The sequence below is a fragment of the Solanum dulcamara genome, chromosome 9 (assembly GCF_947179165.1).
Source record: "Solanum dulcamara chromosome 9, daSolDulc1.2, whole genome shotgun sequence".
Lineage (NCBI taxonomy): Eukaryota > Viridiplantae > Streptophyta > Magnoliopsida > Solanales > Solanaceae > Solanum > Solanum dulcamara.
Window position 1 is genome coordinate 681,345 of NC_077245.1, and position 16,199 is coordinate 697,543.

At 36.1% G+C, this 16,199-nt stretch overlaps 1 protein-coding gene across 1 annotated transcript; it reads left to right on the forward strand.

Annotated features, from left to right (window-relative positions):
• Positions 1 to 261: 261 nt before the first annotated feature.
• Positions 262 to 15,539, forward strand: LOC129902156 (uncharacterized). Its single transcript, XM_055977222.1, has 39 exons — positions 262 to 550; positions 1,144 to 1,196; positions 1,708 to 1,807; positions 2,089 to 2,196; positions 2,420 to 2,536; positions 2,711 to 2,861; positions 3,130 to 3,377; positions 3,558 to 3,746; positions 4,168 to 4,244; positions 4,342 to 4,459; positions 4,606 to 4,689; positions 5,024 to 5,119; positions 5,314 to 5,415; positions 5,874 to 5,942; positions 6,829 to 6,924; positions 7,025 to 7,132; positions 7,364 to 7,477; positions 7,605 to 7,688; positions 7,931 to 8,059; positions 8,193 to 8,391; positions 8,500 to 8,643; positions 8,722 to 8,765; positions 9,880 to 9,963; positions 10,074 to 10,142; positions 10,223 to 10,299; positions 10,580 to 10,649; positions 10,997 to 11,146; positions 11,296 to 11,361; positions 11,653 to 11,797; positions 11,924 to 11,988; positions 12,077 to 12,142; positions 12,690 to 12,783; positions 12,985 to 13,021; positions 13,146 to 13,203; positions 13,294 to 13,404; positions 13,903 to 13,970; positions 14,572 to 14,638; positions 14,718 to 14,786; positions 15,084 to 15,539. Exons 1-39 carry the CDS (start codon positions 461 to 463, stop codon positions 15,168 to 15,170), a joined length of 3,903 nt encoding a protein of 1,300 aa, XP_055833197.1. The 5' UTR covers positions 262 to 460; the 3' UTR covers positions 15,171 to 15,539.
• The last annotated feature ends 660 nt before the right edge of the window (positions 15,540 to 16,199 follow it).

Genomic DNA, 16,199 nt, shown 5'->3' on the forward strand with positions numbered 1-16,199 from the left:
TTTATCACGGGACCTCAAACTATATCTTATATATTTTTTTCAATAGACGTAAAAATAATTAAAAGAAACAGTTAAAATAAGATTAAAGAAGTTAATTGAAGATTTGATATGTTTTATTTTGTACTTGAATAACTATTTATATAATAATTTTTATTATGTGCGAATTCAAATTTAATCGAGTAATTAATTCGATCAGAGAGAAAACTTGTGAAGTTCCAGACTGGAACAGTTTGTAGAATATAATACTAGTGGCAGTATAAATGGAAAATAGACCGAGTACTTTAATTATCCTTTTCTCCTATAAATTCTGCGAGTGCTAAACATTCATCCTTTGACTCTCTCTTTCTCTTTCTGGTCTGTACAGAAAAGAGACGGACTTTTGTACTATAAGGAGTAGTTTAACAGGGGAGCAAAATCTTCAAAACTAACCGGAGGAGTTTTTCCGGCTCCAGCTCCGGCAATGGAGGAGTTCTCTTCTTCTTCTTCAATAGGAACAAGAGCAATAGTGTTTCATTTTCTCAGGATTTCTTTCACTATTTCGCTCTTTCAGGTTTGACTCATCATCGTATTTGAGCTGAAGAAGAACGATTTCGCCGTTAACTGAAACCTATTTGACTTCGCTTGAGTAGCAGCATATTGTGTATAATGAACGAATACTCGCGAGTGAGAAGTTGAAGAAGGACGCTTTTCACTGTTGTTTGTAAAATTTCTGATTGGAAACAAAATGATTTTCGTTTTTTTTTCTTTTTCTTCTTTTTGATTTCCGCTTTTCAATTGAAAAGTTTGAATTTGGTTAAGTAAATTAGCTGTTTTGTATGGCTTCCTTTCTTTGATAATCTGGAGCTTTTTACAACATGAATCACATATTGCTAAATTTCAACCTTCATGTGGAGTTTGAACAATGTCGTCTGCATTTCTGGGCGTATTTCAGTAGTATGTTAGTATTTTCGTTACTTCTACTGAATTGTGCATAATCTCATTAGAGACATATCAGATTTCTGCATACAGAGAGAGATGCGTCGAAAGTTAATGCTAGGCATAGACCTTTTTGATGCAATAAATGAAAATAATTTATATGATTTGAGTAGTTTTGAAAATCTTTTTTTGAATAGAGCTGAGTTACAAGAAAATTTACCTGTGCAGGTCTTGTTTATTGGTTATACAGTGACTGCACAAACGTCAAATTCCTCTGGAATGTAAGTTTCATGCATTTCTATATTTAAGTGAATTTTGGTACTGATATCTTTTTTCTGCTGTAAGAGAACCTATGTACATTTGGATCCCAAGGTAGCCAGCTGCCTTCTTTTTATCGAAATGGAAGGATGATGATTCTTGATTTTGTTTGTAAAAATTCCTAGTCTTGGTTTCGATTTTTCCAGATAATACTTTTCGTAGACATAACCAAATGATTGCTGAATTTTTCCCATTCTGTGATGTTTCTGCTGGCTTACTTTAATCTGGTTGACAAATTTCAATTCATGTGACTGACATTCAATGTTGGTCAAGTTAAATTAGTTCTTATCTTTATTATAATCATGAGCATCTAGGTAAAAGCTAATTCAGTTCCTGTCTTTAATAATTATACAAGTTCTTGAGTAGATGAAGTAGATGGTTGAAACTCTTGAATTTAATCTGTCTCATTTTTCATGAATTTTATGAAGTGCGAACCGTTCTAGTTTGAACTCTTCAATTTTTTTACTTGGTTAGACAAAGGCATGCTGAACGCTATTGCGCTATGTATGATATTTGTGGAGCACGCAGTGATGGGAAAGTTCTGAACTGTCCCTTTGGTTCCCCTTCCGTGAAGGTAAATTCTTTTATTTGCTTCATCATATTAATGGAGGTTTGGTGGCTATCCTGAGCTGGCCATTCATAATTGTTGGCCTCGACAAGATCTGGCCCCTCTCATTCCTATCATATCTGTCTTGCTGACGTGACTTCCCTCCCATTCAAAAGGAATAAAGGAAATCATGCATGCTTAGATGCTTTAATGTGGTTCTTTTAATTGTTTTACTCCAAAACTGTTTGGATAAATTATGTTCGCCTGATATTTTAATGTTACTATGTACAATATCTTGTGCTTTGCAGCCTGGTGAGCTACTTTCATCAAAAATTCAAAGTTTGTGCCCGACGATAACTGGAAATGTCTGTTGTACGGAGACTCAATTTGACACCTTGCGATCACAAGTCCAGCAAGTAAGATTTTTATGGTGTAAGACTTTTCCATAATATTGATTTTATTTTGGATCTTGTTTGCTCTCGCCAGCTCCTAGTGTTGAGAATGCTTAACAGTAAAGATAATCAGGAGTAAAATTTTGATAGCTCTGAGTTATGTGTAAATAGTGACAGTTCTCTTCTCCAATTCTTTCTCATTTTGAAATCCTCTTCATCCCCTTTCTCATTTTGAAATCTTTTGTAGGCAATTCCCTTTCTTGTGGGCTGTCCAGCATGCTTGAGAAATTTTTTGAATTTATTTTGTGAACTTACATGCTCTCCGAACCAGAGCCAGTTTATCAATGTCACATCTATTTCCAAGGTAAGTTCTACCTACATGGCCATTTTGTTATTTTTAATTTCGTCTACACTGTGTACCAGTTGTTTTAAACACTTCCAAGGAAAGATGATTTAATCTAAAATATCATGTTTTGTATGTGGCACCAATTGTCCTAAATTGCTTTGAATAGGCAATTCATGATTTTCTTGTTTTCAGGTCAAAAAGAATTCTACTGTCAATGGAATTGATTTTTTCATAACTGATACTTTTGGTGAGGGGTTGTACGAATCTTGCAAGGATGTAAAATTTGGTACTATGAATACCAGAGCTATAGAGTTCATTGGTGCAGGTGCTAAAAATTTCGGAGGTAAATTGTCTATTCCCTGGTTCCTGACTTTGAAATTTGAATATATGCATGTCTTCATCCTGCCATGCCTCAGTATTTGTAGTTTTTGGCTTTCTGTTACCATTTTCAGGAGGGCCTGTTGCATGGGGTTGAAGAGGTCACACACACACACTGTTGCTCTTTTTTTTTTTTTTTTTTTTTGCGAGAGAATTGGGGTGACGTGGCTAACAATATGTTATCTTTTATCTTGCCTGTAATCTGCATGCTGTGCTGACACTTAATTTGGCAGAGTGGTATGCATTTATTGGAAGACTAGCACCTCCTGGAGTCCCTGGATCTCCATACGCAATTAATTTTAGACCAACTGCTCCTGAGTCATCTGGAATGAAACCTATGAACGTGTCTACGTATTCATGCAGTGATACATCACTAGGCTGTTCATGTGGTGATTGCCCTTCAGCTTCTGTTTGCTCAAGTTCAGCTCCTCCTCCTGCTCAGACAGAAGGTTCTTGTTCAGTTAGAATTGGGTCTCTCAAGGTGAATAGAGGCCCATTATATTGGGTCACATGACATATTTGCTTCTATAGTTTATACACATGATGGCTCAGATTGAATTTCAGTGCTGAGAATAACTTGTAAAATCTGTCTTTTCTGCATAATTAGAACAGCAAGAAAAAAAAACAAGTTTTATGCAGTTCCAACTCCTGATTGGTGCAGGTGAAGTGTATTGAGGTTGCTGTCACAATTCTGTATGTTGTATTAGTCTCCGTTTTTCTTGGATGGGGCTTTCTCCATAAAAAAAGAGAAGAGACTCCGGTTTCAAGAACAAAGCCATTGATCAGTGCCACTAGAAATGGTGTCATCCGCCAAAGCAGCAGGCAAAAGGATGAGAATATTCCCATGCAGGTGAATGCCAATTTGCAATCTCTCAGTGATTTGTTTGCTTGTCGCCTTTCTTACTTTCCATATAAGTGCTTCTTTCCTTTACAGTTTGTCAAAATGTGAGTTTGGTGAATCATACATATCTGTAAAATGTGTCTTTCCTCTTGAATACCCATCTTAGATACTTCTCCAGTTACATGGAGTAAAGAGTCTGCCACCTAACACCATTGAGCATGGGCCAAAAGCTGTAGTTTAAATACTGTAAAAGGTGGCTGGGCTCTATATGCTTCTTTCATTAATTTTTTTTTATAAAAATTGTTGTTCTATTTGTTGTAATAGTTTATTAGTTGACTTTTGGGTCGTAGCTCGCCTGATAATGGGTATTTTCACCACGAGATATGCCTATATCATCTCCTCATGTTTATAATTCATTTGAAATCTTCAGATGCTTGAAGACGTCCCTCAAATTTCAAGTGGTGTTCAACTCTCAATTGTACAAGGATATATGTCAAAGTTCTACAGGTGATTCACTGTGCTTTTACTCATTTATGACCAGTGATTGGTTAAGTATTGTTCTTCCAGAAATGAAACGTTTGTGTAAACAACCCCTCTTTTCCAGGAGATATGGAACATGGGTGGCTAGAAATCCAATCCTTGTATTGTGTTCATCGTTGTTCATCGTCCTGGTGCTCTGCTTAGGCCTTTTCCGTTTTAAAGTTGAGACAAGGCCTGAGAAGGTATGATGTGTCTTAGCTGTCTAAATTTCCTATTAATATCATTTCATCCACTTAACAAGATTGTATTTGTTTGTATATACCATTGTTTTAATATTCTTTAATTTGTTGCATTACACATGTCCTAAATTCCACATTGGTACTTTCAGCTATGGGTTGGCCATGGGAGTAGAGCTGCAGAGGAGAAACTATTTTTTGATAGCCACCTTGCACCATTTTATAGAATTGAGCAGGTTCTGCTTCATTGTGCTTTCTGCTAGATACTTTTGTCATTGCCTCTATGTTGTTAAGTTAGACTTGGTAAAATATTCACGATTGTAGTATTCAATAGTTTACCCTTTGGATCCAGTTACAGTTTGAATGTACTTCAAACTATGTTTCTCATGTCTGCCGTTTTTACTAAATTAGTATCCTTAAAACTCAAGTAGCCGAGTCCCACTTTTCCCATTTATCAGGGTTAAGGGAACTTTAACGTCTCTTCTCATTTTCTTTCCTTTTTTGAGGTTGGGGTGTACTGAATGACCTTTGAATCTCATGGAAATTACTATCACCTTATAAAATTTGCAGCTCATAATTGGTACAATCTCGGACGCAGATAATGGAAAGTCCCCTCCTATTGTTACTGAAGACAACATGAAGTTACTCTTTGACATACAAAAAAAGGTAATTCATCTTCTTGAATTTTGTTTTATACTCGGAGGAATCATGCTCCCTTTAGTTACCTGCAAGATGAGTGAACATCTTTTGACTTCCGCTTTATGGTCTTGGGCTTCACATAATTTAAGCAATTGAGAATTACTCTATATTCTTAATATTTCTTCTTTTCCTAGAAACTAAGTTTGCTCCATGTTGAACAGATAGATGCAATCCAAGCGAACTATTCTGGCTCAATGGTATCTCTGCCTGACATTTGTATGAAGCCACTTGGCACAGAGTGCGCTACTCAAAGTATTCTTCAGGTACAACTATAATATATCTCATTGTAAAGCAAACATTAACTGAAATTTCTTATCGCGATTAATATTTTAAGACAAGTTCTCTAGTTTGTTGCTGATCTCTTACTGAAGAATGTCCTGATCTGAAGATTGTGTCAAACATTGAGTACTTAAGGGAGAGAAATAAGAGAAGTTCCTTGGGCTGTGAATGATCTTTTTTGCTTTCTCTCTGCTCTTTGATTGACTGTAATGCCTCTCTGAGTTGAACATGCCATTACTTAGATGTTGTCTGCTGTATGATTTTCAGTTAACTTCATGTTCTTCCTTCATTGTCAAAATGTTATCTATTTATCTAATCTCTAGTGATTCGTCTGCTTCTGTTAATTGTCCATGATGGCAGCTATTACAGATGTCTGTTGTCGACATCTCTGAGTTTCCCTTAAAATGTACTTGCAACTGATTCCCACTTATGTGATGTGCAGTATTTCAAAATGGATAGCAGTAACTTCGATAGTTACGGAGGTATTGAACATGTTGAGTACTGTTTTCAGGTATGTTCTGATCTAACTTTGTAATGCAGTACTGATTTACTTTTACTTTCCTTTTCCTTTTGTCTCTGGTCACTGTTATAATATTCTTCTTCTTCTATGATTTACCGACTTTACCCCTAACTTGCTTTTCTGGTCCACATTGTTGTTTGCTGCATCCATTCAACTCCATATCATAGCAGACTAGCATTAAGAGTTGCTACTGCTGCCTGGAGATATATTGTGTTGTTTAAGCATGGATAAAGGTAGAGCATATTCCTCATGCACACATCAAGTCGAGATATCCATGCTCAAATTAATTAACTGCAGAAATTCTGGGATTTGAATGTGTGACATGTTTGAATAAAAACAAATTATATCAGATCGACAGCCCTTTTATTTTAATCAGCAGATGATACCCAGGGACCAACCCAATGCATTTAACTCTAAACCAAGCATATCCAAATGTTCATGGTATCCCGAGTATCCTTATAAACTAACTCAGTGCTATAGACTCTGTGATGCCGTTGTTTCTTTTTTCATATCCATCCTGAGCTCAGGAGAGGAGTAAGTTGCTTCAAATTGAGTGGATAAGCAAAATAAGAGAGGTCCTTCAGCTTGTGTCTACTCGGGGTTCTTATGATATCTCTCCACCATGGAACCTGGATATTCAAACAGCTTAAGTTTGTAAAATCAGTCAATTCTTTTCGTCTTCAGAAGAATATTAAGAAGCGAACAGCTACGAAAGTTTGGCATTGGAGTTTAAAGCACTGGAAATAAATCAATGTTCTTAGTTTTCCTTATAATTTGTGCCTCAATCTTTGACATCCACTTTCATTTCATACTTCTTCACAGCCTGAAGCAACAATATTAACGCTCATGATCAATCTTCTTTTGCTGTTTCCTTTAGCATTATACTTCAGCAGAGAGCTGTTTGAGTGCTTTTAAAGCTCCACTTGATCCAAGTACTGCTCTTGGTGGTTTCTCTGGTAACAATTACTCTGAGGTACCTCTTTTTTCCCTTCGTGCATTAAATTCGTGATTCAAATGACTGATCACAATGTTGGTGTAAGTTGTAACCTGATGATGTAATTTTTCTGTGGCAGGCTTCTGCTTTCATTGTGACATATCCTGTGAATAATGCAATTGATAAAGAAGGCAACTATTCTAAGAAAGCAGTGGCCTGGGAGAAGGCTTTCATTCAGTTAGTGAAGGTTTGCTTGTTGTACTATGTTCCTTTCACTAATGATTCATGCTACAATGTGCATTCTAAGAACTCTAAAAAGCTTGACAACATTTTCTTTGAAAAGATAAAAGTACGAAAAAAAGAAAGCTTGATAACAAGAGGAACCATTGAGAGATACTAAATGAAAGTTTGAGCATCCTTTTCTAATTTTAAATTACCTTTGACTATGTGGTCTAATCAGTTCTGATACTATGGGCAGGATGACATCTTGCCAATGGTGGAAGCAAAGAATCTGACCCTTGCCTTTTCATCAGAAAGTTCTGTTGAGGAAGAGTTAAAAAGGGAGAGCACAGCAGATGCTATTACTATCTTGGTAAGTGAGTGATCCCTTAGAGTTTCATATTTATTTTGGCATGTATTCCTGACTCACCTTAATGAGTATTATATCATCCACTTCCTCTGTTGCTCATCTGTTTCTTTTTGTACTTGCTCTGTTCCAGATAAGCTATCTTGTGATGTTTGCGTATATATCCTTGACGTTGGGCGATACTCCCCGTTTCTCTTCTTGTTACATTTCCTCTAAGGTACCTTGCTTTTGGCCTTGCATGCCATCAACCATAAGTAATACAGACTCATGACTGTAGTGACTTTTACTATTCAGTCAACACATTTTAGATTTTTGTAAAAGAACATACAATGAAAATCAACAATAACGTACTCAATGGTTTCTTCGACTTGTTCATTCTCACTAGAAAGATAGTGTTTATATTAGTCCTGTTTGCCTTTCTGACATTTGTTCTGAATTTGATGGATTGTTGTGTTCCAGGTATTGCTTGGTCTTTCAGGAGTTATACTTGTTATGCTCTCTGTTCTTGGATCGGTTGGTTTCTTCAGTGCAGTAGGCGTAAAATCTACCCTCATTATAATGGAAGTCATCCCTTTCCTTGTCTTGGCTGTAAGTTGAATTTCGAGAGTCTCCTTTTTTTTGACTTTGTATGTCTTTATGTGTTGATCCTTTTTCTTAAAAAAATTTACTTATTAACCTTCCTTTTGCTTTATGGTCATTTTGAATCACCATATTTTCTCAGGTTGGTGTAGATAACATGTGCATTCTGGTGAATGCTGTTAAGAGACAGCCAATGGAACTGCCTTTAGAGGGACGAGTTAGCAATGCTCTTGTGGAAGTTGGACCATCAATTACATTAGCCAGTCTTTCAGAGGTTCTAGCATTTGCAGTTGGAAGTTTCATTCCAATGCCAGCATGCCGCGTTTTTTCCATGTTTGCAGGTCAGGAACAGCCTGATTCTTGGTTTAGAGAGTTGCTAATATTATTTGAATATCTGCCATCCCTGCGTCTGGGGCTTCTCTTATCCCTTTTCTGTTTTTGTCCTGCAGCATTGGCCGTTTTGTTGGACTTCCTTCTGCAAGTTACTGCATTTGTTGCCTTGATTTGTTTTGATTTTTTGAGAGCTGAAGATAATAGAATTGATTGTTTCCCATGTATTAAAGTGTTTGGTTCAAATGCTGATCATGAAAAAGGTAAATCTGGGAGCTTTTCATCAAGCTGTCAAATTTTCTTCCTATCGAATGAAGCCCTTATATCAAATGATTTTGCAGGTAATCAACAGAGAAAACCTGGATTGCTGGTACGGTATATGAAGGTAATGGATATATGAAATGTTTCTAAAATTCCATCCATTGTGCTCTCTGAACATCAGCTTATGATCTCTGAAATGCTTTTAATGTTATCTAGTACAAGGTTTGTTTAAATTTTAAATGAAAAGGTTGCATTCTCATATAAACTTATATACAATCATGTGTATCGATCAACAATAACATCTAAGATTGTTTTACTTTTCTATTACTATAGATGTTTGATACCCTTCGGGGTGACCCAGTGCTTTGGGCTTGGGACTTCTATGTTGGAGGTCTCAATTTCGAAACCCCTTGCCTGCGAAAACAAGGGGTTTGCCTTCTGGGTCGAGCTCGTCGCATCGGTTTGCCTAGTGTGGATTACCTCTCCTGTGTGGTTTGCGAGCTATTGCATAGGAGCAGAGTTTTTATTTGATCCTGCTACACTAACTTTACCCTTCAAAATCATACACTTTTAAGTTTGACCTTGCAAAATTTAAAAATATGACTATCAGGAGGAACTCTGAAGATATTGCTCATATTGCAGCTATTATTTCAAAGATATCTATGAAGTACTTATTTACATATAAGCCATATAAGATCTTGAAGGACTGGATATTGTTTATGATTTCCATTGATTCTTTTTTTCTTCTTGATAAGTAAAATGTCATGATAAAGGGGAGATTTGAAATCTTGATTAAGAGGACTTCCGTTCTACCAGATCTGTCATGTCATCTGGACATGGCTGAGTATTGTAAGGGGAAAATATCACTATCATCTGCATCACATACAGAGATGTGCTCCGTTTCCTCGTAAAGCCTGTGATTTCTTTGTCTCAACTTTAGTAGTTATTTCCCAAGCCATATTTCTGCTCTTGCTTCCTTTCTTTTTCCAGCACCCAAGTAATGCCTCCTATGATTTTAATCGATTATTTAACTCGTGCGTCAACATTTTGACCTTGCGATGGTAGAGATCTTGGTAGCTTTATGGGAATTCTGTACATCTTGGTAGCTTTATGCTGCTGATGATCGTAGAGTTCTCTACATTTTATATCTTACACTAATTGGCGATCTTTGATAACTGGAGCTGTTTTAACTTGTATTTGTTAACAGATTTGATTTATTTTTATTTTTTCGGTTTTAGGATATTCATGCCCCCATCTTGAGTCTCTGGGGAGTAAAACTTGTTGTAATATGTGTCTTTGCTGCTTTTGCATTGGCGAGTATTGTAAGTTGCACCACCTTTTTACTATGTAATCTTCATCTCTTTCTACTGGTTTTATTATATTGAGCAACTTGGTAAGGAAGTTTGATCACCTTATGCTTATATCCTTCAAGGCATTATGTACAAGGATTGAACCTGGTTTGGAACAACAAATTGTTCTTCCCCGCGACTCATACCTTCAGGTTTAGTAACCTAAGTAATGTGCATTTACAAATCTGGTTTTCATAGAGTTTCTAAGTATGATATATGTTATTTTGTGCAGGGTTACTTCAATAATATCTCAGAATACCTCAGAATTGGACCACCTCTGTACTTTGTTGTCAAGAACTATAACTTTAGGTACTAGGAATAACATACTCCTTTTATTTAGCAAGATGCTTCTCAATATGCTCACTTGTGTGTTGTTTTTACCTTTCCTTAAATTAGAGAAATTGTTATTGGAATTATTTTGCATGCCTATGGCAAAACTCTTTCTTACCCTGTTCAAACTATGAACAAATTGCTTGGTAATTGGCTTTTGCATGAATTAAATGTCAGAACTTTTAGCTATTGTTGCTGGCAGATGTGAATGTTGAACTCAATAGTTCTAATGATTGAGAATGTTATTTTACTTTCTCAGTTCTGAATCAAGACAGACAAACCAGCTATGTTCTATCAGCCAATGTGACTCCGATTCTCTGTTGAATGAGGTAACACTCTTGTTCCTTTTGACGAATCATGTGATTGAAACGCTCTCGAGTCTTGTGAAATGGAGTCTTCCTGTAATTAAGCTGCATGTAGAATTTGTCTCTCATCATCCTGGATGGTATATTTTCGGTAAGTTTTTCGGCTGCTGGGTTGGGGAAGGGATAGCACTTGGTTTATAGCTGACCCCTAACCCCTTAGCTCATCCCACTTAAAGATCGTGTGCCTTCTAAAGTTTGTTGCATATGTTCTCATTGATGCCACTTTATGGTTTGGCCATCTTTTTTTCTTGAGGAGATAATTTTCCTCAGCTTGTTCTGCGTTACTTTAGCTTAACTTTGTATTTCTGCAGATTTCCAGAGCATCTTTAGTCCCAGAATCAAGTTACATCGCTAAACCGGCTGCTTCATGGCTTGATGATTTTCTTGTTTGGATATCTCCAGAAGCATTTGGGTGCTGTAGAAAATTTACAAATAGTAGTTTTTGTCCCCCTGATGATCAGGTACGATTACTTTCTTTCTTAAGAAGCATCTCCAAATAATTTACAAAGAGTTTTTTTCTTAATATAATATCATTAAATAAAATAGTTACTTATTAATACTTTAAAATAATAGTAATAAATTCTCAATATAAGCATCTTTTTCCTTTCAGCCCCCTTGTTGTTCACCCAGTAGTGGCTCCTGTAGCTCGAATGGAGTATGCAAGGATTGCACAACGGTAATCCAAATAACTCTTATCTGATATACTTTGTTATGTATGCACAACGGTAATCCAAATAACTCTTATCTGATATACTTTGTTATGTATGCTTTATATTACAATGTGCCAATAAGCAAAATGTATTCTTCAGTTTCAAATATCTTTTTTACTTTGGCTTTTGAGAGATACTTTTGGACATAATCCACATCAAGCTTGAATCATGTGGTGAATACCTCAGTTTCATGAAAATCATTAAGCCAAGAGAAAACTGTTGAATTGATTAATTGACTGACATTTGGTATCCTTCAGTGTTTCCGTCATTCAGATTTAGCAAATGGTCGCCCTACAACTGAACAATTTCGAGAGAAGCTTCCATGGTTCCTGAATGCGTTACCTTCCAGTGATTGTGCTAAAGGAGGCAATGGGGCATACACCACTAATGTGGAGCTTGAAGGTTGATTTATATGTATATTTGGTTGTTTCTGTTGAGCGTGATGTAGATCCTTGCAGTCAGTAGCAGTTGTTCCACTGAATCAGCTCCCATTAATTATATCTTTATTCTTTTTGTTTTGTTCATCAGGCTACGAGGATGGTATAATTAAAGCATCAGCCTTTCGTACATATCACATGCCTCTTAACAAACAGGTATATAATCATTCACAACCCTTTACCTTATAGTTCACTAAACTTTGTCTAGGGGTCCATGTGTTTGATCTTATCCCGTCTTCTTCAGGTTGACTATGTCAATTCTATGAGGGCTGCACGAGAATTCAGTTCAAGGGTTTCTGATTCTCTAAAGGTAATTTCTGAACACAGCATAATGAAGTATTGGTATCATTTTCAGGAGCTTAACTGTGAGGTCTCTTTTTGTTGTCTGTACTGATTTTTTTTAATGACAACTACCAAGATTATCTCTTTCCTTTTGATTTGTTCATCTATCAGCTTATACATTCTGGTGATAAACTAATGGTACCAAAAGGCATGTTATAGTTGTAATATGAAAGTTTTAGTAAGTTTAGGTGAAAAAAAATCATTGTGGAACTTTCAAGAGATTCTGGAGGTTAGATATTTGTATATCGTGTCTTGCAGATTTTATATAACTAGAAAATAATTATCTGTACTTATAAGATTCGAGGTAAAAAGGAAGAACAAATTAACATTGTGGCAGAAATGGAAATTGTGCCCAAGTGAAAGAGTTTTACACCCTACAATTAAACCCCATAATAAGCTGCTTCTGATCTGTGATTTGTCCCATTTTCTTCTTCCTGGCAATCACACACTTGGCATGCATTTCCATAAAAAAAGTTCTGCGTATTAGACATGACTTAACTCTTTTTCTTGTGCAGATGGAGGTTTTCCCGTATGCAGTGTTTTATATGTTCTTTGAGCAATATTTAAGCATATGGAGGACAGCCCTAATTAACTTAGCGATTGCTATTGGTCAGTGTTGTCTCTCTGCACTTAATTTAAGGCACCTTTCAGCTGTTGTATGATATAACTTTGACTATGTGGATATTATGAAATCTTTTTTTCTCCTTATATATGCTGGATATCATTTCTATTTGGAAGCATTGGGTAGTTTTAAAATGACTAAAATCATTGAGAGACATTAACTATGTATTTTTTTTTCATTTTCAACAGGGGCTGTATTTATTGTATGCTTAGTTATCACTTGTAGGTTAGTAGATTATCTCTTGGAATGTTATCCCATTCCTTTCCTTTCTTGGTTTCTGGAACAAAGCACCTTTGTTTTTTGTATCTGTAATATTAACTCTGTTTTGTTTGACCTTTGTTACATCTAGTTTTTGGACTTCAGCAATTATCTTGCTTGTGCTGACCATGATTGTTCTGGATCTTATGGTATATTTTCTTCTTTGAACAATTGTTTGAGTTCATATCATTGCACCTGATTTTTTCTCTCTAGCAGTGACATCTTATATCGTTTTGCAGGGAGTAATGGCAATTCTAAAAATCCAGCTCAATGCTGTATCTGTTGTTAACCTTGTGATGGCCGTTGGTATTGCTGTTGAATTCTGTGTCCATATAACACATGCCTTCTTGGTTGGTCTTCTATCAGAGTGATCTATCTGGTCTACTTTTCTTGTTTTTAATAATGAGAGAATGAAGTTCAACTTGAGTAGGTTAAGTAAGAGAATACTGTATATTAAGCAAATATAATTGTCTCAAAGGATTGAGAAGGGAATCTGTGTCTGAGTGAGTAGAATGACTAATAGGTTCAAGTAAATCTTTATGCCTCTGAAGTGAACTGTTTGAATGATATCTTTTGTTATCAGCAATGAGCCTCCTGCAGCGAATTATACATGTGCGTCAAACCTTAGCTTGGGGTGTCAATTATGACCCCACTCTTTCTCAAAAAAAATAAAAATAAAGATTATGACCCCACTCATGTAATAGGAAGTCAAAACATCTTATTTGGCTCTATTTCCCTTTGAGAAAGGTTCCATGTTTTGTTATCTTATTGTATTTTCCTGTATGTTCTGTTAGAGTCAGTGAGGCACCTATAGTTCTCTCCTTAACATTCTTCTGCACGTTATGCAGGTTAGCAGTGGAGATAGAAACCAACGCATGAAGGAAGCACTGACTACTATGGGCGCTTCTGTATTCAGGTCTGGCATTCTCTACTATCGAAGAAGCTAGAGTGGATTATGTCTTCTGATCTCTCCTTATGTTGGAGCGCGTAAAAAAATACATTTGATTTTACTGTTCCATTTTATTAATTAAGTGAATCTATCTTCAATGGTCAAGTCTACCTTTTGACTCTTATCAATTTGATTAACAATAGTGTGTCAGCATGTTTATAAACAGATGTAACTACGAGTCCTTTCTAGAGCAGTAATTAAGGGCTAGCAGGATATTGACATGATATGAGTACATTTCCATGAATGTTCGAATTTTAGGACATTATATAATATAAAATGAGGAGCGGTCAGGACTATGGCTAGTCATGTCAAAACAAATTTGAAAAATAGTAATTAAATGGACCTGTAATGAGCTGTTATAACAAACTAGAAAAGGATCTAATTCCATTCAACCTATGCCTACTGGCACATTGAATAGCTAATGGGCCTAAAAGGGCACGATGGATTTGAAGCTGTTATTGCAACAGAGGAACACAATGAATATCCGTCTTTTAAATGTGGTAGATATTGAAGAAAATATATAGCTGTCAAGGAATTCTCACTTTTGTTCTATTCTCATCTTTTGCAGTGGTATCACGCTTACAAAGCTTGTTGGTGTAATTGTTCTTTGTTTCTCAAGGACAGAAGTTTTTGTGGTATGTTTGCTTGCATACAATGTCATAAATGGAGTGAGCTACTTGTTCTGGTTGCTTCACCTTAACTTACATTTTGCAGGTTTACTACTTTCAAATGTACCTGGCTTTGGTTCTTCTTGGTTTTCTACACGGGCTCATATTTTTACCTGTAAGTGTCTTGAAGTAATAACATCCTCTTTTCTTCAATATTCTGTCTCACAACCTTTTATTGATGCGCTATTAATTGTTACCCACAATCTTTTTCCTAATCTTGATTTTTTACCTAGTGATTAGAACTAGTAAGTTCCGGCATTTTTCTTTAAGAAGCAAACGAAAAGTTATGCAAGAAAATGTGCTAAATAGTGTTGCTACACAAAAAATAGATGTCTGGAAATAATTCATGGAGATTTTGAAATTGACGCAAACTTGGCTATGCCTTCTAAGTAGTCCACTTGCTCCTTTGCAGGTACTATTAAGCGTTTTTGGTCCACCATCAAGATGTGTGCTTGTAGAGAAGCAAGAGGATCGGCCATCTACATCTTCCCAGTTCTAATCTAATCAGGTGTAAAAGAGTCTCCTCTGTAGGAAATATATTCTTTTTTTTCAGAAGCCATGACTTGATGTTTGATCCATGAGATAGCTAGCAGGATAATTGGTGATCTACCTACAGCACAATTCTGATACAAGCTAATGCATACTTTTGTAGGGATACATAATCTTTTCTTTTTCTCTAGATTTTGGGTTGAGAGGGGGGGGGGGGGGGGTAGTAGAGGGAGCCCTTGACTGTTCATGGCTGCATGTATAACCTTCTGGAGAACACATCAGAATAGTTTCGTTAATTGTACATTAATACAATTATATTCTCTGTAAAAGAAGTAAAAAAGAAAGGTATATATACATATCTTTTGTTTCTCAGTCTTCATTGTGGCCTTTTGGTATCTCTTTACTTTCTGCACTGCCTCGTTTATTCATGGAAGTTTACCTCTTGGAGTGTTTATGTGAAGAGACTTCAGTTTCTTTTTTGTATTTTTATTTTCAAATCCTCCACTTGAAATGGATGGAAATTTGCAAGAGAGGCTCACTTAACAAAAATATGGACATATAATGGATGGAAATTTGCAAGAGAGGCTCACTTAACAAAGCATGGAGTTATCTTGCTTTCTTTAGGAATCTTAATAGGATTTTACAGAATGCTACAAATAATCATCTCTCATTGGAAATTGATTGGAGGCTGAAAAATCACACACTTACAGACATTTCCCATACTTATTTTATGCATAAGTTTCCCCAGACCCCATGTTGTGGGATTTCACTGGGTTGTTGTTGTTGTTGTATTTTATGCATAAGTCAGATAGAAATCCTCTCAACATTTGCCCATTATGCTCAGATCATTATTTTTTGACCATTAAAACTTCTAACAGCAGATCCCAAGTATGGTACAAATGTGCAATATAGAATCAGAATCAGCAAAGAGAGAAAGGTCAAATTCTAAACTCAGACAAGTGAGGGTTGCTCAGTTGGTTAAGCACCTCTACCCACGACCGGTAGGTCCTGGGTTCGAGTCACATTGGAGGGGAAGTGT